The sequence below is a fragment of the Chiroxiphia lanceolata genome, chromosome 2 (assembly GCF_009829145.1).
Source record: "Chiroxiphia lanceolata isolate bChiLan1 chromosome 2, bChiLan1.pri, whole genome shotgun sequence".
NCBI classification, from domain to species: domain Eukaryota; kingdom Metazoa; phylum Chordata; class Aves; order Passeriformes; family Pipridae; genus Chiroxiphia; species Chiroxiphia lanceolata.
In genome coordinates, this window is record NC_045638.1 from 89,312,516 (window position 1) to 89,333,266 (window position 20,751).

At 44.2% G+C, this 20,751-nt stretch overlaps 1 protein-coding gene across 4 annotated transcripts in view; it reads right to left on the reverse strand.

The window, feature by feature from the left end:
- The window catches only part of MYO7A (myosin VIIA), a 101,038-nt gene that overhangs the window by 76,256 nt on the left and 4,031 nt on the right, over nucleotides 1-20,751 (reverse strand). For all 4 annotated transcript variants that reach the window (XM_032679081.1, XM_032679082.1, XM_032679080.1 and 1 more), the window contains exon 2: nucleotides 5,351-5,408. In XM_032679081.1, coding sequence (XP_032534972.1) covers nucleotides 5,351-5,368 — 18 coding nt within the window. In that variant the 5' untranslated portion in view covers nucleotides 5,369-5,408. The remainder of the gene's footprint in view (nucleotides 1-5,350; nucleotides 5,409-20,751) is intronic.

The following is a 20,751-nucleotide window of genomic DNA, read 5'->3' on the forward strand; positions in this document are numbered from 1 at the left end:
GCTGCCATGTTGGCTTAAATGTCTACCTTTTACCCAAATCCCTCCAACTGTCAGTCCCTATATCCCATCTGAGAACTGACCCGAGTAAAAATAACAGGAAAAAAAAAAATAATAAACTATGTTCAAGTTTTTTTAACGTACATGTCAGCCATATGATTTTGGCAAAATTATTGACAAGGTGGTCCAGCTAATAGCTGTATCAGTCAGCTGGGATGAGTGGAGGGCAGTTAGAAGCAGGTGGGTATGTGGGCATGGGGATGGGATGGGACAGGAGCTCCTTTGCTCTGCTCTTTTTGCACAGCTGGGATGAAGATGCTTCCTCCAATTAAGAACAGTAATCAGAGGCTCAATGGCTGGAATGAGGGCCAAGGGAAATCAACCCTTGTGTTGATCCCTAGCAGCAGGATAAGTTATGAGGTGGGTAGAAATGAAAAATTTCTAATTTCCCTCCCCAAACATCTCTCCTGCAAAAGAGGTTTCTAGATGGGTCAACAGTCCCCAGCTCTACCGGCTGTAAGATTCAGTACAAACTTTCTTTTTACAGAAAGAGAGACTTCTTCAGAGTCAGCTTACAGAATCACAGAACAACAGAGCCATCATTTAGGTTGGAAAGGTCCCCTAGGATCATCAAGTCCAACCATTAACCTAACACTCTAAACTACGTCCCCAAGTGCCACATCTACATGTCTTTTAAATACTCCAGGGACGATGACTCCACACTGCCCTGCATAGCCTATTCCAATGCCTGCCTTTGGTGAAGAAAATTTTTCCTAATATCCAATCCAAACTCCATGATGAGTTGGAGGGTTTAGGAGAGAAAGACAGTTTGAGAAGAGCTGAATTCTCTCTTCTTGCTCCAGACGTCAGGTCTCAAGCAAGCTAAGTGCATCTTTAAGGGCTCTGACAGACGGAAAAGTTACCATCAAGCAGGACAAGATTAATAACATGTGAGTTGCTCTGCAAGAGCTGTCCCTGGAGATGTAGATTTTCCCTGGGGAAACATATGGTCCCGAGACTAAGTCGAGGTACATTTTGTTATTGAGTCCTTTGAAGTTTCCTATATCTTCAAATAAACGTCCAATTGGCTGGGTATTTTGTTACTGCCTCCTTAAAAAGCAAAACTAAACTCAGCCACACATATAACAACTCTCACGCAAAGCCTTCTCTGTCTTGAATTCAAAAAGATTAAGGTTTCAGTGCATACACTTCAGAGAAGATGTATCCTGGAGGCTTGTCTGAGGTATCAAGAAGCAGGAACAAATGCATTTTAGACAGGCTCTCCAAGAGGGTATTTCCACACCCCAGCTGAGATTGCTCACTCTACCTTTATTTGACATCACATAATTTATATTCCACAGCCATAGCACTGCAAGAAAATCTCCCTAGCCTGCAGCTTCATTTTCTGCACACAGCAACTCCAGCACTTTAATTGTCCCATAAACGTGATGGAAAGGATTTGATGCAAAGAGCTGTTAAAATGCCAAATGTCTTGAGCACTGCAACTACTGAATGGTTCCCAACGATTCATGTTTCAATCTATATGCAAATGTGCCCTTTGGTTGGCTTGTGCTGGACTTTTCATTGCTGCATTACAGCTATCCAGGGAAGCCTCAGACTCATAGATCAGAGAGATACGAGGCATAAATGGGAGAAGACTTAAATTATTCAGTGTTTATGAGAAGAGGAATTCAAACAGTGGAGTTACATTTTGCTTTTTATAATAATATGATTACAGATCAGCCCTGAGAAGACCTACAATAACGTTGTTTTTCTCCCTCCCCTTCCTCCTTGCTAACAAAATATGTAGCACAATGAATCACTTGGCAAAGCCAAATGTGTATGACCAATAACACTCAAAATGGTATATGTCAGCTCCAGGTAAAGCCAGTGTTCACAGAGCTCAGCTGGGAGATGTCTGTGAGTGGACTGAAAGATTTCAAAAGCTGGTCTCCGCTGTTCTTAATCTCAGCACAGGAAAACATCTCCTTGGAGCATCAAACCGAGACTCTGAAAACGCCGGCAGCCACAAAATCTATTCCCGCTCATTAACAAATTGCACGAATCCCCTTCACCTGAGTGCAATGTGTAATTCTGGTCTTAAGAAGAAGAAATTATCTAGACTAGTGAAAAAAGGGCTGCCATCATCACAAGAGGGCTGCAGAACTTGTTTCACAAGAGGGACAATAAGGTTTTATAGGATTTTGGTTAGTTCCAAGAGTAGGAAAATGATAACAAACACCTGAGAAATGGCAAGAAGGGGAAAGGACACCGTTAGCTAAAGGCCAGTTTGGCACAAGAGCAAGAAGCCACAAATACATTCAGAAAACAGAGACATGAACATATCAAGGACAGTCTTGTTCATGTAGGACTTGTTTTATGGGGTTTTAAAGCTGAAGCTGTACTGGGGACTTTATGTTCAAAGAAATGCCAGAGGTGGCATGGACTTTGCAGAATGGATGGCTGCAAGGAAACTGTGAGGTTTTGGCATTGCACCCAAGAATCACCTCCCCAGGAGCTCTGCTGAGCCAGGAAAGCAGAGCTGAAGTCTCTGATCAAGTCTTGGCTCTTGCACAGTTTCAGAACAGCTGGAACACCTTCCTTTCTTTGGAAGAGCTTTATAGAGTGAGGTATCCACAATGCTTGATCCCTCAGGACCTTAATTTCTGGTTGGGCTTTGCTTTCCTTTATCTGCTTGGACTAGGTCTCCACTGTCTCTTTTAACTCCTACTTCTCTCTCTATAACCCCAGGAGCAGGCTGGGGGGCCAGTAAGAAAAGGGAGAAACCTTCAAAAGCAGTAATGCTCCTCACGTGATCTGGACATGGTCAGGAGACCACAGTAATACAGATAAAATCTTCTGCAAAGTCTAGTATAGTGGATGAGATTTGTGGGATCATAGAATATCCTGAGTTGGAAGAGGCCCAGAAGGATCATCAAGTCCAACTCCTGATGCTGAACTTGGTCCTACATGAAATACTTATATTTTGCAAGTATGTTTTATTCCCCAGTTGATAAGAAGGTTTTATTTTTGTTGGGCTGGCCCAACAACAGCAAATTTGCAGCACTGTGATACCTTAGATTTAAGACTGGTTTATATAATGGTTGTCTACATGAGCAAGAAGATGGAGTTCGCAAAAAGAGCATGTGGCAAGCAGCAGTCATTGCCATTTGCCACCAGGAAAGCCCTCTCCCTGGCCAGGCTGGATGGCCAGGCCCACCACACCCTCCTGGTCTCCACTCCAGCTCCAAAACCATTTCTGCTTTAAATAACAGACAGAACATGCACAAACAAGCTGCTGCTGTGTTGGAAAGCCAAACAAACTTGTCAGGCTGCCAAGTCAGGAATTCAGGAAGGCCCTCCTTTTCCATCTTCCCTTTCTTTGTGCACTGAAATGGACTTGCCACGAGTAATTTGCTAGTTACTAAAGCTGATAAGTTTGGCTCCCTTCACGCGCCCGCTGGGGAACAATATTGGCTTTTCTTTCAGATTACCGGGTGGAAGACACAGGGCAGGAGCTCTGTGTGTTTTCCCCTCCTTGCTGGAGCCATGTGCTGCCCTTGGCGCTCAGTTCTCCCTAAGAACATATCTCCTGATATGCACTGTTTTGATGGAAGAATGGAAGAAGAGCAATGCCATGGGCTCATCTTCAAAATTCCTGAATTTATAGCTAGGTAACGACAGGGAAAACAAGCTGTAAGGGCCAAAAGCTCTGGGTTCATCTATTGCAGGTGATGATTTGGTGTTTCGTTTGATCTTGTTGGAGAAAGTTTTCAGGGGAAAAGGGGTGGGAGGGCAGAACCATAACCATGTTGTGCACATTCAAGAATGAGCAAAAAAAAAAGACAGGGAAACCTCCTTGGAAAGTAATAAAGATCAGGAACATTATAGATGGATTTCCAAAATCTTACAGCAAAACTTAAGGAAGCAAAATACATATACTGCTGCTACTGGCAATTAAACATCACATAAACAGCAGACTTTTGGGCCACAGAGAGCAAAGTGGCTCCAATGTGACTCAGATTGGACCTTCAGATGGGGCAAACTGGTATAAAGTGACCTCAGAAAGGGCCTGTATCTGGTAACAACTGGGTGACTTTATTTCATTACAGAGGGGTACTTGTTCACCTTATCCACACTGCAGAAAGATGTCTGCAGTAAGCAAAAAGTTCAATACAAACCTATTTCCCTGATACTTGTCAACAACTGCTTGGCATCTGAACCCACAGGGAGAGTGCCCAGAATTACTTCAGAAGCATGCTGCCTGAATTCAGACCAACACAGAAGACTTATGAACCACAGAGGGGTACCCACTGACAGAGATATGACAGGCAGCCTGGAGCAATACCATCCTAGACAGAGTTGTTACAGGGTATATTTTAACGGCTATTCACACCTTTTAACCTACCTTAATTTCCACACTCATTTTCCTTGGCATTCCAAACTGCATCAGTTTGTGCATGAGGCAAATGCCTTGGAGCCTTTGGAAGGGGGACCAAGCTCCTACCCATCCCTACCAAAGTGTGGCCTGTTTTTGTCGGGCTCGGGTCCTGGCAGGTTGGGGCAACACCATAAAGAGAAGTTCAGTTGCTTCATGAGATCCCTGGCATTCCTTCCACTAAAAGCTATCCTCAGTTGTTTATGTCACTGGTATAAACTGAAACTGTTAGAGTTCCTTCAAAGGTCCAAAAAAACCTGGACAAAAGCAGGTAAAAGCATATTTACCAAGGGGGAGACAGAGTTGAATCAAAATTGTTGGGTAGATTCGCCATTTCCCCTTGTCTTATTGCTGCATGCCCATGTAAAAGTTGCTGTCCTTTTTTACAAGCCCTATGTGGGTACTGGAAGGTGCTATAACGTTTCCCTGGAGACTTCTCCAGGCTGAACAAACCTAACTCTCTCAGACTTCCTCCACATCAGAGGTGCTCCATCCCTCAATTTCTTTCAAATGCGCAAAAAGATTCCATTTTTACACAACCAAAGCAGCACTGTTCCTGGAAATTGAAAGTCAATTTTTGACCAGATCCTTTTTCAAGTCACACAATAAGTTGTTTTATTCTTCTGCGTGTCCAGCACTCATGTGCAGCTTCTGAACCATCCCAGATAAGAAAATAGAAGTGGAACATTGCATGAGGTTAATCTGGACTACACACACAGAGCAATGATTTCCTCTAAGCCAATCAAGGATTAAGGCTAATGAGTATCTCTGCATCTTGTAACAGTCCTTTTAGGGAAATAAGATAGGACAAAAATAACCTGGCTTGACCCTTCCCCTCCAAAAAAAATATTTTTATTAGTGCCTGTGGTGATGGAGTAAAACCAGAGAAGCTGAAGACAGGAATGTTTTACTTACCTGTCGTAGAATGACCATGGTTCCTGTATAAACACATCAGCAATCACCAGGAATGGACCTAAATCAAAAGAAATCAGCAATTAATGAATTGCCCCCCGACTCAGAGTCCCCAGTTTAGGGACTCTTTCGACCCTGAACGGTTTCCACAGCCCTAAGTGTGACGAGGGCTAGAAGCACTGAAACTCCCAAGGCTTTCGTAATATTAATTCCAGACAGTGAGAGACAATCCTCTAATACATCCAGATTAATGCTGGCACCATGGTGAATGAGAGTAGGACTGGAGGTTGCTTATGCAAGTAATATTTTGTAAACTAAGTCCTAGAAAGTTATCAGAGGATTAACCTAGCAAACACACTGATACATGTGTCTTTGGATTCCATAGTACAAATTAAAGCACATCGAAAAGGGGAGTCTTGTCCTTAACGGCCAACAAGCCTGGATGGATTTTCATCTTTCCATCAAAACTGATTTCAGGAGAGGAAAAGAAAATGGTATTTTCCAAGAAAATACCAAGTCCTCTGACACAGCCTGCAACTAAGACCTGGATTGGATGGAGCATCTCCACTCTCTGCTCCTGCTGTTGGGCAAATTGTATCTTTGTGGGATTTACATGGGAAAGTCCCATGCTGCTCCTGAGTTTATGCTTGCTGCTGTGTGATGTCACCTCATGACACTCCCATAGTTAAATGGGTTCAGTGCGTAAGAGTGAAAAACACTTTCAAATAATTGAATTTCTGCGGCTTTTAATCTCTGAGCCATCCTTGGTACATGGTAATCAATAATCGTTGTATTTATGATGTGAAAGTTTTCCAGTATAGTAAAAATACTCATGCCTTAAAAAGCAGAGAAAAAGGCACTCAGTCTCAGACACACAACTCTTACAGGACATTGAGGGTGTGAAGGCTGATGAAGGATGATCTTGTAGGACACAAGACATTTCCCTTCACAGTGACAAAGTGGTCCAGACTCATCATAAAATCCTAAATATTCTGTTTCAGGTTTTAACTATAATTTTCATTTTTATGCTTTCCCCACCAAAAGGCAAACATTTCTTGGGGAGATGGGAGGGAACAGTCTTTCCACTCTCCCCTCAATCATCTCCAGGTGTTGTGTCCCAAAAAGACAGCCTCAGTCTTGAAAAAAAAAAGGAGTGATAATTCACAGTGCCAATGTCCCTACACACATTCCTCATGGCAAAGACAGTGATCTCGCTTCCCTACTAGCAGCAACTGCTCACATCCCATTCAGCAATGTAGGACTTAGTCTTTGGTGCTGATTCTGCCGACTGAATTTTTTGTAGCTTCTCACCTGCAGTGGGAAACACAGATGTTCCCAACCTAGACAGAAAGGCAGGATTTATCTCTATTAGCTCCTGCAGAGACTGTAAAGGCTTAACAGAATTTCCAGTTATTCCCCTTTTCCTGACCAGGCTTCCTGCACCACCTCTACATTTTTACCGACCACATATTTGAAGGCAGATAACTATCCTCACATTTGTCATCTGAATGCCTTCACCACCTTAATGAAAACATCTACCTGCTAAAACCATCTACATGATCCCTCTGCATTGCCCAGAAAAGGAACTGGTGTCCTAAGAGCAGCCAAGGTATCACTGTTCATTAGTAAATACTCAGTAGACAAATTCTGGCCACAGGCCGTATTCAATGAATTAATTTTACTTTTTCTAGAAAGTAGATGACTGGTGGAAAATCACATGTCCACTTTAATAACTGAAAGGCTGTGAGGCAATTTTCCTAATTCTAAGTTTGAACCTTCTCTGTAGCACATTAAATTATTCCTCTTCTCTTTAATTCATATGGCTTGAAAATAGCTTTCTAACCCTGCCAAGTAGTGAGTCCTGAGGCAGACTGCCTAGGGATGCTGAAGAGTCTACTCCACTGGGAATAGTCAGTGAAATATTGGTTTGGCTCAGAACAGGCACTGGGGAAGGTTCTCCAGAGGTCTGTAACATGATGATCATAGGGGAGTGTTGGACACTGGGCTGGGTACCAGTTTATCTTCCCTGGCCTAAGGAGATCTGCTATGGACAAGTCATCTTATAGTTCCTTTCCTCAGTTTCCTTCTCTGAAAAACAAAGATCTCGCCCAACAGGGGAGCTCCTAAGTATCTTAGTTGTTTTTATGCTAACCAGCCAAATGACCTAGGTAAGACTTGCCTTGTGGGGTGTCCATGTTGCAAAAGCCATGCATAGGACATCTATTCCCACAAGTTGGTCTAACGCCGCATGTTCAGTCTCAGAACTGCTCCTTCAGTTTTTTGTCCCTCTGCTGCTGAAGCAAAGCACCGTCCTATGGTTACCCTGGTTTCCAGCACTAAAACTATGCAAGTACCCTGCTTAACATGGCCTGTGGTGATGCTGAATAGGTGTTGTGCCAGGTTTGGAAGGGTATTTGTATACCCAGTCCACTCTGGTCTTAAATAGGACTTTGGTGCCTTGAGTCTTTTGGGGTTTTTTATTTTTACTTTCGTGGGGTTTTTATTTTTGCTTTCTGAAAGTCTAGCCTTCAGCCCAAGCCAGTAGGCTTGCTCTTGTTCTATGCTTTGTCAGTCCCGTCATGAAGCCTTTGCAAGGGAGTTTGCAAGTGCACAGTGTTTCTGTACACAATAGAAAACCAGTTTTCCCCATGGATTGCTCAGCTGGGAACACCCCAAAAGGGAAGAGCAGGGGAAGGAGCAGACTCGCCTCCCTGTTCTTCCCACAGGGATCAGTAAGAAGGATTGGGCTTGTCTGAGCACCAGGGAGATCAGCTGCCTACTAATTCATGGGGGCCCTAGTGGAACAAAACAGCCATCTGGACCCCGTGACCCTTGCTGGCAGGTGCGTAGGGCACTGGAATTCCACCTTCATCTCTGGTGTGAAGCTCTACAGATGGCATGGGAAATGAGCTGGGCTAAACAAAATGTACCTAGCATCTCTCTCAAATCACACACATAACACAGGGGCACAAAGACAACCCTCTGGAAAGTTTTGTAAATTTGGTTCATTTTGCAGTTTTCTGGCCATCACTAGTTGAACATTATCTGAACAGAACATCTGAGGGAGGCAGTGGGGTGAGGCTGAAAGGGCTTTAATCTACTTCTGGATGCAGAGTGATATATGATATGGAACTATACACATCACTTGCTTGCAAGCTGTGGTCACCAGTCAAGCCGAGGAGTGCTTCAGTATGGGGTCTCCATCACGGTGACCTCTACCATGGCTTTCCTGGTTCTGAAAAGATCCTAAATACAAGAGGAATCTGACAGAGCTTGACTTTGGATGAGAAAGTCTGAGGAACAAAGCCATTGTCCTGCAATGGCAAAGAAGGGTGTTGCTACTCTAATCTCTTTAACTGGCATTTCTGTGCTCCTTGTTGGTACTTCAGGACGGGAGTCCAACCACATGACTGGCCATACTTCCGGGGGGATCACTCCACAGTGCTAATCCTCCAGAGCACATGCTCATTAAGCATTGGTTAGAATAAATTCTGGTATTTCTTTCTAAATGTAAAATCTATTCCTTTCTCCTGAGTGCAAATGCAATGAAGAAAATGAATAATTAATTTATGGGGTGCACGCATTCACATTCCATGCCTGTCCCAATCTGCACCCAGCTTGGTGGAGAGCCTGCCTTTTGGAGAACACCCTGTGAACTTAATAGTGTGGAAAAAACCAGGAGAACTTCATTCGCCTTCTGTCTGTGTCACTTGACTGGCAGAAATGTGTCAACCTAGCTGAGCAAAGAGGTTTAATACACCAACGCTCTCTGCACACTACTGCTTTCACCTTCTGCCCTCCAGCAAGGGAGCTGAGAAGGATTAAGGATTTTTCAGTGTATTTCACTGTTTGTCTGAGAAATGGTGAATAAAAAGGTCAGACCTACACCCTCAGAGACAAGCGCCTTTGTCTTTACCAAAAGCAGGATTCAGATCAGGAAGAAAAACAGTGGCTTTTGAATATGGTTAAACCAACAAAACCCCCAGCCTTTGGGATCTCTAACCACTGACTGTGTACGATAGTGAGCAGAGATGAAGAAGACAATGTCACTACATACCACTCCTCCTAGTCTTTGTCCATCTATAAGTTTTCATGTTTGGGAAGATATGACAGTCTGTATTTTTGCATTCTTCCTAGAGCCCCAAATGAGAACCAGAGCTTTCAGGTCAGAAGACATTAGTCAGAATACGGCAGCCATCCATCTTCTTCTTGACTAACAAGTTATCGCCCCTGCTAGCTTGATCAACAAGCAAGCTCTCAACAGAGACAACCTTCTCTAGGTAATTAGCTCCAAAGCTCAAATCATTCTTAGTATTTAAAACGATGTAAGTATCTTCTCCTCCTCTGTATTTATCCTCAGTTTCCCAATTGAGGCCAGTCGTACCTTGCCAACCACAACTGACTACACAGATGGACCAACAAGGCAGTGTTTTACACCACTGCTGCACCTGCACTTCCCTCATGCCACTGTCTCATCCACCACTTGGCTTGGAGTGACAACCAGGGCATGGAGTGGAGGGAAGCCAGGATGATCCATCATGTCTGGAAAACTCTTTACTAGAGGCATGTACCCTCGCTTTAGTAACAGACTGAGCCCTTTCCATGGTATGACCTGTGTCAACTGGTTTGTCAGATATTCAGTGCCTGGTATCTGCTCCCTGTGAAGGGCATCACAGTCTACTCCCATCATTTCTCACTTTGCTTTTCAATGAACCAAACACTCAGGCTCTCACAGTAAGAACTTCACACCACCTGTCATGGTTTCTGGGCCCATCTTGGGTAAATCTCAGATAAGTCTGATCCTCTGCCATTCAGTGCTGCCTGTCTCCTTGGGCTGTAGCATCCCATTTTGCTTTCATTTTGCATAAAAAAGAAAGTTCTCCCCTTTGGTCAGGTTTTCCTTCAAAGCATATGTGAAGGTTGGGCATTCAGGACTTGCTGAGAGGTGGGTAATGAGCTAAACCACCACCTTGGTGGAGGAGAGCCCTGACTTTGAGTCTTGCTTAAAGATGGGTGCTTTAGCTACCGGATCTGCTTAAAATGAGGGATGGAGAGGGACTTTCGGCACAGGCATGCAAGGTAGGACAAGGGGAATGGCTTTAAACTGAAAGAAGGCAGGTTTAGATTAGATATTAGAAGGAAATACTTCCCTGTGAGGGTGCTAAGGTACTGGATGGGGCTTGGAGTAACCAGGTCTAGTGAAAGGTGTCCTTACCCATAACAGAGGGGTTGGAACTAGATGATATTGAAGGTCCCTTTCAACCCAAATCATTCCATGACTCTGTGATGTCCTTCATTTCCCCTATCTGAGCTTTGGACTGAAATGTTCATGGTAATGACCATTCACTTAACACCTTCCCTTCCCATGGTATCTTTATCCTTGCAAGAAGAAATAATCATTTCCAACTCCTCCAGAAAAAGTAAAATCCAGTTTCCGGTTTTGTTTCCTGATACCTCTTTTAATGTAGAGAAAAGATGCATTCCCTGAAATGCAACAGTATTGCCCTGAATTCAATGGCAACAGGAATTTACCCCAGAGTATTTGTTGTTTTTCTTCTGCACAGGACAGCAACACCCTGAGTTTTTACTAGTGAGCAAACAGTATGATACTCTCAGTGGCAGGGATGTGGGACACAGCAAAGAACCACCTGGCCACATGCTGCCTGCCACCGTGCTGAGAAAGTTGCCTTGTTTATGTCTTAATTGCCGCCATCCGCACAGAAGGATCACTTGAGTCATGCTGACAAATGACGTGAGGAATGCGAGGAGCTCTACCTAGCAAGGCAGGTCACAATTGCAGTAAGCTTCAGGAAACATTGGAATTAACCATTTCTCATGTGACCAGTGCATCCATGACACAGCTTGTCTGTGGACATCTGCATACACTGTGAAGCTATCAGCACAGAACATGTTTTCCTGGAAAAACTCTGACCCAAGCTAACTGAAGGTCATGAAAAGCCTTTTCTACAGCCTTTGGATCAGACCTTTTGTGGCCACCAGATTTGCAGAGACTGCTGGTAGCAGGAGAACAAGAAGTGTATTTTGTTTTAAAGAATGGCCCGCCTCACCAGCAGCAGGTCCACTTCCTGGACAGCTGAGAGAAAAAAGAGAGACTCAGGCATAGCTGAAAGCTGAGATGTAGAGGTATATGTGATAGCAGGGGGACAAAGATCCATTGGGAAGCCCTGGATTCTCAGAAGGGCTCCTTGGTGTGCAACACTGTGCAACTAAACAATAGCCTGCAAGTTTGCAGATTTTTCTCTAGCTATTCCTGCAACACTCAGCCTTACAGTGATGAAAGGCACAGCATTAGGTACTAATCAGATTAGAGGGTACTCCCGCCAGGCTTTTCCTTCTGGTGGGCGGATGCTGTTCCCAGGGAAGACCTGTTAGTTTGTTGCTGTGGGGTTTTTTGGTTTGTTTGTTTGTGTTGGGGTTTTTTTATTGCTACAAAAAGGGATGCAGATCTGCAAACTCCAAACCCAGAAAATTCAAGCTGCTAGAAGTACAGAGAACCTTTCCTACACAAAAGAACACAGACAATCTGCTAATTGATTAGCCAAATAACCACAGGGTGAAAAGACTGCAGGCACCAGCACGGCTTTTTGTAGTAAAACAGCCCAATGTTAGAGTAGTCTCGATGCATTACGTACACAGATACTTTGTACTTCTGTACATTGCGGGGTTTTTTTCCTTGCAGGTAGCTCAGGAAAGAAAGTGCAGTGCTAATGCACACTGCAGTCTGTCATTCTGCAAGTGCAACTGAAACCCAGGGAAATGAGGCTCGTAACTGAAACCACCAACAAATAGGGTGTAATCTACTCAACATGAGTGACAGAGCAGTGTCAGGGGCTGTGCAGTACATAGAGTTTCCAGCCAAAGACTTCAGTGGCCAAAATCAGAGACTAATTTTCAAAAGACATCCGGCAGAGCTGAAAAATATGAAAAATCTGGTTCCTCCCTGAAAATTAAACACTTAAACCATATGCTGAGCTCTCCTCATTGGTCAGGTTGACTGTGGATCAGCTAAAAATGCAAACACTTTCGACCCAGCTAGAAATCTCAATGACCAGACCCCCAGCAGTATGAAACAATTGAGATAAACTGACTTTGGTAAAAATGTGCTGATTTCCACCAGCTGCACCCCATGAAATGCTGAGGTGGTCTCTCCTGAGACTGGGTGTGAAGGGTTTTAAAAGACAGTGAGGGAAAGGAATGTGATACTCTGTGTCTTCCTCTGCCATGAGCTGCATCAATTAATCACAGCCCCCTTTGACAGCTGCAGGCTGTGCCATCCTGTTTGCCTTTGCAAAGCATTGCAATGGTCAGTGAAAGGACCATGAAGACTCAACTCCAGATGCAGAATCTCACAGCTTGTTTAGAATAATAGAATAGTTTGAGTTGGAAGGGCCCTTTTAAAGGTCATCTGGTCCAACTCTCCCTCCCATGGGCAGGGACACCTTCCATTAGATCAGGTTGCTCAAAGCCCCATCCAACCTGACTTCGAATGTTTCCAGGGATGGGGCATCCACAGCTTCTTCGGGCAACCTCTTCCAGTGCCTCACCACTCTCACAGCGAAGAATTTATTCCTATCTAATCTAACCCCACGCTCTTTCAGTTTGAAACCACTTCCCCTTGTCCTATCACTCCCTTGTTAAAAGTCCAACTCTCTTGCAGTCCCTTTAGGTCACTGGAAGGTGCTCTAAGGTGTCCTCAGAACCTTTTCCTCTCCAGGATGAACAATCCCAACTCTCTCAGCCTGTCTTCACAGGAGAAGTGCTCCAGTCCTATGAGCACTTTCATTGCTCTCTGTGGTTCATTTATTCCTCTGCTTTGTCAGTACCAGTCTCCTAACAAAGTTACCCAAACTCTTTTATATTTCAGATAAGGACAAGACAGACAGTTCCCCAGAGAGGCTGACACCATGTATGTGTTTAGCTATACTGATGGGAGCATGCAACACTGAGTTTACACCATGTCTTCATAGGTGAAAAACTAATTAACATAAAAGCTAACCCTAAAACACTACGGACCTCAGGATGTGACTTTAAACAGAGCTCAAGACAGAAGCAAAAGCTTCCACAAAGGCAAGAAACCGTTTAGTGATGCACTTACTGCCTAGGAATGGTGCAAAGCAATGCCTGAACATTTCCTTGCCTCCTCCTGGCCATGTCACAGATCACAGCAGTGTTGGGTTAAGGGTTGGACTCAATGATCGTAGAGGTCTTTTCCAAACTAAATCATTCTATGGTTCTCTAAGATCACTTCCAGGGCTATGGGGACAAACTAATGCTTCCAAGGCATGATTCATTCCATCTGTTGTAGAAGTCAGCATTATTTCTGTCCATAGGTTATAGAAGAAGCCTGAGGTGACTGGTTTCAGTTCCCTGTCCCCTCCTTATTCCCATCCCTGAGCAGCTGTGAATATGTCAAAAGACTGCTCAGCTGACTCTGAGGGTTTGGTCCCCAAACCTCTCTTTGAAGGGTTTTGGTAGGAGTGCCATGGAAAGAGACATCTCAACTGAATGAGCCAAAAAGGTTACATTAAAGCAAGAAACCACAGAAAACTCCCTCCTCTGGAAAGTTAGAGAATCAATGTGTAGCCTCTGTTCACCTGAGAGTGGTCAGGAAATGGGCATCAATTTTTTAAGCCTTCAGCAGGAAGTTCAATAGATTTGCCCTTCATTTGATCTCCCTGAAAAGCCCAGTAGGTAGAGAAGCTGAACAAAAGACCTGACCTTTTCTCCCTTACTGTGCTTTCAGGTAGTTAAAGCAGAACAATGGACCACGGTGGCATCTGATCCCAACTCTCCGCAGAGCGCTCAACACAGCCTCCCGATGAGGGCAATTTCCTTTTGTGCACCAGCCTCTACCAGTGATGGAGTATTTTTCAACAGTCACAATAATTAATCAAATAAAGTATCCTTTTGCAAGGAGGTCAGGTGTAATTTCATCATAATCCAGATCCAGCAGGCTGAGCTGATCTAGAGAAAATGCTGCACTTAGAGGTTGGCCAAACAGTCTTTGCAACTGTTTTCATCTCTTCTTTACCTGTAGATGAACTTCCAAGACTTGCTAGAGTCTACATAGAGGGCCTGGCACATGACACAAACAGATTATGAGTAAAGCCTGTGTTTGAAATTGGGGGTGATATGAGAGATGAACATGCTCTCAAGACTATTCTCCTTGGAGTAGCACAGTGATGGGCTGTACTGGAAGTCCTCTTGCTGGTCCTGAGCAAACTGGGATGTCCACACAGCACTGTGCCAAGATCAGAACTCAGATCCTGCCTACTCATGCCCAGGGAGCCCCAACAAGCCTGGGCTGAACAGACTAGCCACAGTTGGTAGGGTCACCATGGACCTGCTCCTTCATGAGCTGGTTGATCCCTGGCATTTACAGAGCAAGGGATACACACAGACTTCAGCCTGATGTGTTTTACATTGAATGCATGGATTTGGGAGGAGATTCGTGTGTGGAACATCCTGTTTTGGGCCAGGTTCAAAAATCCTCTGAGGTATCCACAGGTAGCAACCTTCTGAGCCACATAGTCTCTGCCAGCCCTGCAGTGGAACCACAGACATTAGCCCTTAGCTTAGTTGCAGGTGTAGTCCTTTGGCTGTGTTGCTTAGGCACCTACAAAGACTGTCTGCTATCTGAGATAAACTCCATAAATATCACAGAATCCTAGGATGACTTGAGTTGTAAGGGACCTTAAAGATAATCTTGTTTCAACACCTCAACCATGGGCATGGAACCTTACCACTAGACCAGGTTGCTCAAAGCCCCATCCAAGAAGGGTGGGGCAAGCACAGTTTCTCTGGACAACCTGTTCCAAAGGTTTGGGAACCAGAAATCTAAGGGAAGATTTCTACATACATCTATCTAATCTATCTATCTATCTATCTATCTAAATATTTTAAAATATATTTTTATTTATACACACACTCCCTATATAGAAGGATATATATATCCCCTAGATATATACTGTGGCCAATCCTACATTCCTGCCTCCAGTTAGGAATAACTGGACCATGCAGTGAAGGAGCTTGAACTGGATCGTCTCCTTGGCTGTCCAAGTTTTCTGTCTCATGACCCTACAAGACCACAGGCCTTACTACAAGACAGAGGGCAAGAGAAGGAGCACTGATTCTATTGCAGACTGGGATCAGGGTCTCAAAACAAAATTTATGGGGCATCAGGTGATTTGTCTTGTGGCACACTGGAGCTTGCTGTTCAAGTGGTTTTGGAGGGATTTATGTATTTGGATTCTTTCTAAGTCCCATGAAGTGCTCCCTTTTAAAACAGTCTGTAGATAACCTTCCACCATCCAGATAACATACAGCAGAGGTAAGACCTGAACTAATCTCAAACCAATAAATTAAATACTAACCTACTGTTAGTATTTATTATTCTATAGCTTTTTTGCTATATAAATGTTTGTTAAAGGGAGTCTTTACTCCAGCCACTGTTTTAGCAACCACCCCAGTGAGATATTATGCTGCGTTATTCCTTCATGAATCCCAGCCTATTTATGGAGGAGGGGACAATGCTATCCTCATTTCACAAAGAGGGAAACTGAGACATGAAGGGAGGATGTCACTTTCCCCAAGGTCATGCAGGAGAACCAGGACACCCAAGTCTGTGCCTATGACTCCAGATCAAAATGTCTTTAATAAAAGCAGCTCCTCTACTCTTCTCTATCCTTAAATTGTCCTAATAAGCAGCTGTCTCACCCTATACTCTTGCTGGTCCCTACTGGTCTGGCCTTGGTTGTGTGGTCTCTCTCCTTTTGGTACTATTAATGGTGGCTGGAGCGGGACTTCTGCAAGCTGTTATAATCCTGTGATGTTTTTTTCTCACCAGGAACCCCTTGGGGGGGATTTTTAGTGAAATCCTTCTTCCACCTGCCCTGACACTATCCTCTTATCTCTCATGATCCTGGAGAAATTCAAGGTGGCCCTTCAAAAGTCTGGAGTCAGCCTCCAAATCCAAGGACTGTTAGGATTAAGTGAGCTCAAATCAGAAGATACCAGCCCTGTTTTATCTGATGAGACTTCTGTTTACTCCAGAGGTTGTTTTGCTTGAATGGTAACTGTAAAATTAAGTAGAGACTCTGCTCTGCCCTTCCAGGGTGCCTTTGGTGCAATCACCATTAGATGCCTCAGGGCAGCATCAGGAAGTGCTGGGAGACATCAGCCCTGTAATAGCCCGGATTAGAGGGGGACAGACACTCCCTGACTCATTGGCTACACATGCAAAATGTTATATTAATTTTTTCAGCTGGGGAAGCTGAGTCACAGGGGCTGTTTGCTGCTCCATCTACTGCTCTTCTCTTTTTAGTGGCATATAGAGTCACTGTGTGTTATTCAATGCATGGGATGCTCTGTGCTCTAAAGGGCATCATCTGTCTAAACTGGTCATGCCTACAGGTCTTTGTCAAAGCAGAGTTAGACTAAAGGGCACATAAAAGGGTAGATTTACATTACATATAGGAGGAAACACTTTATTGTGAGGGTAGTAAGACACTGGCACAGGTTGCCCAGAGAAGCTATGGATATCCCATCCCTGGAAGTGTTCAAGGCCAGGTTGGATGAGCCTTTGAGCAACCTGGCCTGGTGGAGGATGTCTCAGCTCGTGGCAGGGGGGTTGGAATGAGATAGTCTCTAAGGTCCCTTCCAGCACAAACCATTCTACGATTCTGTGATATGTTAGGTGTTGCACAGACATAAAGTAAAAGTCATTGCATCCCAAAACAGCCTGGATGGACAAAAGAACTGGAGTCACCAGGAGGTGAAGAGACTTCACTCCATGCCAAGTTCCCACCTGGTAAATAGCAGAGCTAGAAACAGACAGAATTTCCTCTGCAAGGAGCAGCACTAACAAAAACCTAATTTACAATGACAAAATTCCAAATAATAAGATTTCTAGATGGTCAGTAAGACATAGCCCCCCCTAAGAAGCCTTTCCTGCAGGTGGGACATCCTGAACAGCTTTCTCACCACAACTGGGATTTCTGGTGTCCAACAGGAGATCATTGTGCCTCAGGGCACTAGATTTGTTCCACGCTTACACATGTCTTTTCAGGAAGTGTCTAGGAACTTTGCTACCTTGCTACAGCTCTGTCAAATTTAAAGTGAACTTGGTCATCAAACTACTGTGATTAGGTGACACATCTAAAGAGATGGGCAGAGTGGCCACACAAGCCTTGTTTCCTGTGGAAATCAGACTAGATGAGCAGGCCAGCTTTAATCAGGTCCTTATTGCAGTTTTAACAAGCTTCTCTGTTCCTACCTTCTTTGCAGTACTTTGAGATACCCCCACGAAGAAGGGGGTGACTTGATATTTGCGATTTACTCTTAGCTACACATAAAAAATTGGTATTTTCTGGAGACCTCCCTTGGCTGAGGTGAACATCACAGTCGCACTTGAAAAGCTTGACTTTTGTTAACAGCCCTTTTTACTTAATATCTTCCCTGACTGCTGAGCTCAGGGCTGGGAGGACAGGACCTGCTTTGCTACTCCAGAGAGTAGTCTGTTCTGAGACAAAAAACAGACATAACAGGGCACTGGGGGAGAACCAGAGGGTTATTTCTAAGAGCAATAAGGTTGCCCTAACAGCTTTTACCCTCTGTTACCCATCAACCTAATCTGTACTGGTATAATTAACCTGAATTAACTGCAGTCCTGATTTACTCCATCATTTGGCCAAGATCACTGCATGCTCTCTTGTTTCCTCTCTGATGTTCTAAGTGCAGCCATGACATTTAGCAATGGAGAAAGCAACATCCCAGTGCCTTTCTGAAGTACCAAAATTATGCTTTCAGAAACTCTCCTTCCCATAAAGAAAACATGTAGATTTGGTGCTTAGGGATATGGTTTAGCAGTGGGCTTGGCAGTGCTGGGTTAATAGTCGGACCTGATGATCTTAGAGGTCTTTTTCCAGCCTTAATGATTCTATGATTCTATGATAAGGACCTGCTTCATCACTCACAAGCACTGGTGGCATCACCAGGCAAAGCTTCCCTTGTCTCGTGCTGGAGAAGAGAAATACTTCATGTGGGAGGGATAGTGTCCTTGCTCTGACAGACCTCTCTGGCATAACAACATATTGGGCTGACCTGCTCATTAATTGTTTACAAGTCTCTGTGTACTGCTTTACTGAATTACACAAAAGATCTAAGAGTTCCTGCTGTGGCTCCTGATCCCTGTGTCTTGGCACCTCAAGTACTCTGAGATAGTTGGTAGCTCTCAGAGCCTGCAGAAATGAAACGAAATCCTAAAGGACTGGTGGAGACTGTTGTCCCTGCTTTTTTTTTGGATCAGGGATGCAGCTGTACCAGCAGCCCAGCCTGGGGGTGTGTTTGGGATGTGTGTTGGTAACACCACTGAAAGCTCATGGGGGCTTTCAGTAACTCCACCAATACAATGTCTTCTCGTGTCTATGGCAAAGGCTACACCAGGCTCTTGCAGTTCTCTAACATACAAAGAAAAAACCCCCAAAAATACATAAAGACAGTTATGCTTATCTTTTCCTGGACATTACTTCCAAAAAACCAGACTACAGAAATTCAGGTTCTCCTGGCTCTAATGTTCCATCTGAACTAAAGGCAGCCAAGAAGCTGAGCAGAGGAGCTGAAGAGCAAATGACGATCACCTTCCCTGCTCTGACAGCCCTGTGCATGCAGATTCTTCATGGGCTTGAGAAAGGTGCTTACACAGAAGTTATGGATGAAATAACTACCCTTTTGTTTCTCCAGACCGAAACTCTGTGGATTGTAGGAGAGAGAAAGCCAGCGCATGTGTGTGGTTTCTGGAGTTCATCTCAGCCCAGGGTAAATCTGCTGGCCTTGATGGCGCTGATCCAGCAAAGCTGAGGGATGAGAGGAAGCAGGACAGAAATAGCTGGGGTAGCACGATGTAATGGCAACCTCTGCTGATGCTGGAAAACACTCAAAGGTTCAGACGTGGGAGGCAGCAGTTTGATGTGCTGTAGATGGGCTTGAAGGGCTCCTTCCAACTCACCAAAACATGCACATGCTGTACCTCTGTCCCCCCAGCCTCAGGCAGGGAATGGGACCCTATCTCTGGTGGCAAATGGTGTTGTGGTTTGTGGATGCTCCCCTCCCTTTCAGACCCGCTGTCATTGTGAAGCTCTTAGAACCCACTGAGCTCAGTGGGAGCTTTGCCCAGACTGGGAACTCAGTGCCACCAAGAGGCAAAGCATTTTCTTCTCCTGTTGTCATGAGTTCAAACTCCTGTACACCAACACACTGGGCACATGAAAAATGACTTGCAGAGCAAGCCTCACACCAACAAGAGCATGGGTCAGCTCTGGAAATCACAGGAATCCACATGCAAACCCCAGCCTTTCTAGCAGAGATCTAGCTGATTGCTATCTTTGTGGCATTTCTCTACTAGCATAAAGGAAATCTGATACAGAACCTTCAAGAAATCCCATTAAGATCCTCTCTGTATTTGCTGGCACCAAGATATTTTCAGTGAAAAAGAAGGGAATAAGTTTTGTTTTATTTTCCTCAACCCACATAATACATGGCACTGTTACTAATGTGATGAGCTGACATCTTATCTTCTCCAAGAAAACTAAGAAGTGCAGTGAGGCTATCTCAGAAGAATTGTCTCAAGGAGGACTCAGGGAATGAGCAACTTTTTGGTGAGTTGAGCTCCACACAAAATAGCCCACACTGGATCCAGCCTGTGGGTTCCCCATCCATTGTACTTCTCTGCCAGAGGATGCCTAAGGAGCAATACAAAAGCAGGGTGAAGATGTAGTGGCATTACTCTGTAATATTCCCACAGACACTAATAATTTGCAGCTCAAGAACTCCTAGAGCCAAAAAAGGGTAGGTTTTTTTCCCTTTAATATATATTTATTTTATAGTTTTTGAGAGGCTTTCTATAAATGAACTTGTGCTTTTTTAACCCATCAATACGTTTAGGATCCACAGGATCCTGCCATAAGGAGTACCACAGATGCCAGGTTGTGTGAACTCTTTTTTTTCTTTGAGCCTGCTCCCTATAATCTTTATTAGGTGCTCCCTACTTTTTGTATTTCCAAGGAAATTTATGGAAAGTCCTCCTTTTGTCTTCACCATGCAAACATAATCTTCCAGGATCTCTAATATGCATTCTTTCCATCTCTTTTAAGCTGAAGTCTTTGTCTTCCTCCTGTGGAAAGTGTTCCAAACCTCTAACCATCTCTCCTTTCTCAGAATTCTACCCAGCTGAACTTTTTTTAGTTAGATTTACTAGATTTATCTTGATTGAAATAAGTCAGCAGAAAAATGGAATTTGCTCTCTGGACAATTACAGATATGAGCAGGAACACAGAAGGGCTTGGTCCCTATAGATGGGTCCTGGTCCCAATCTAGCACATCCCAGA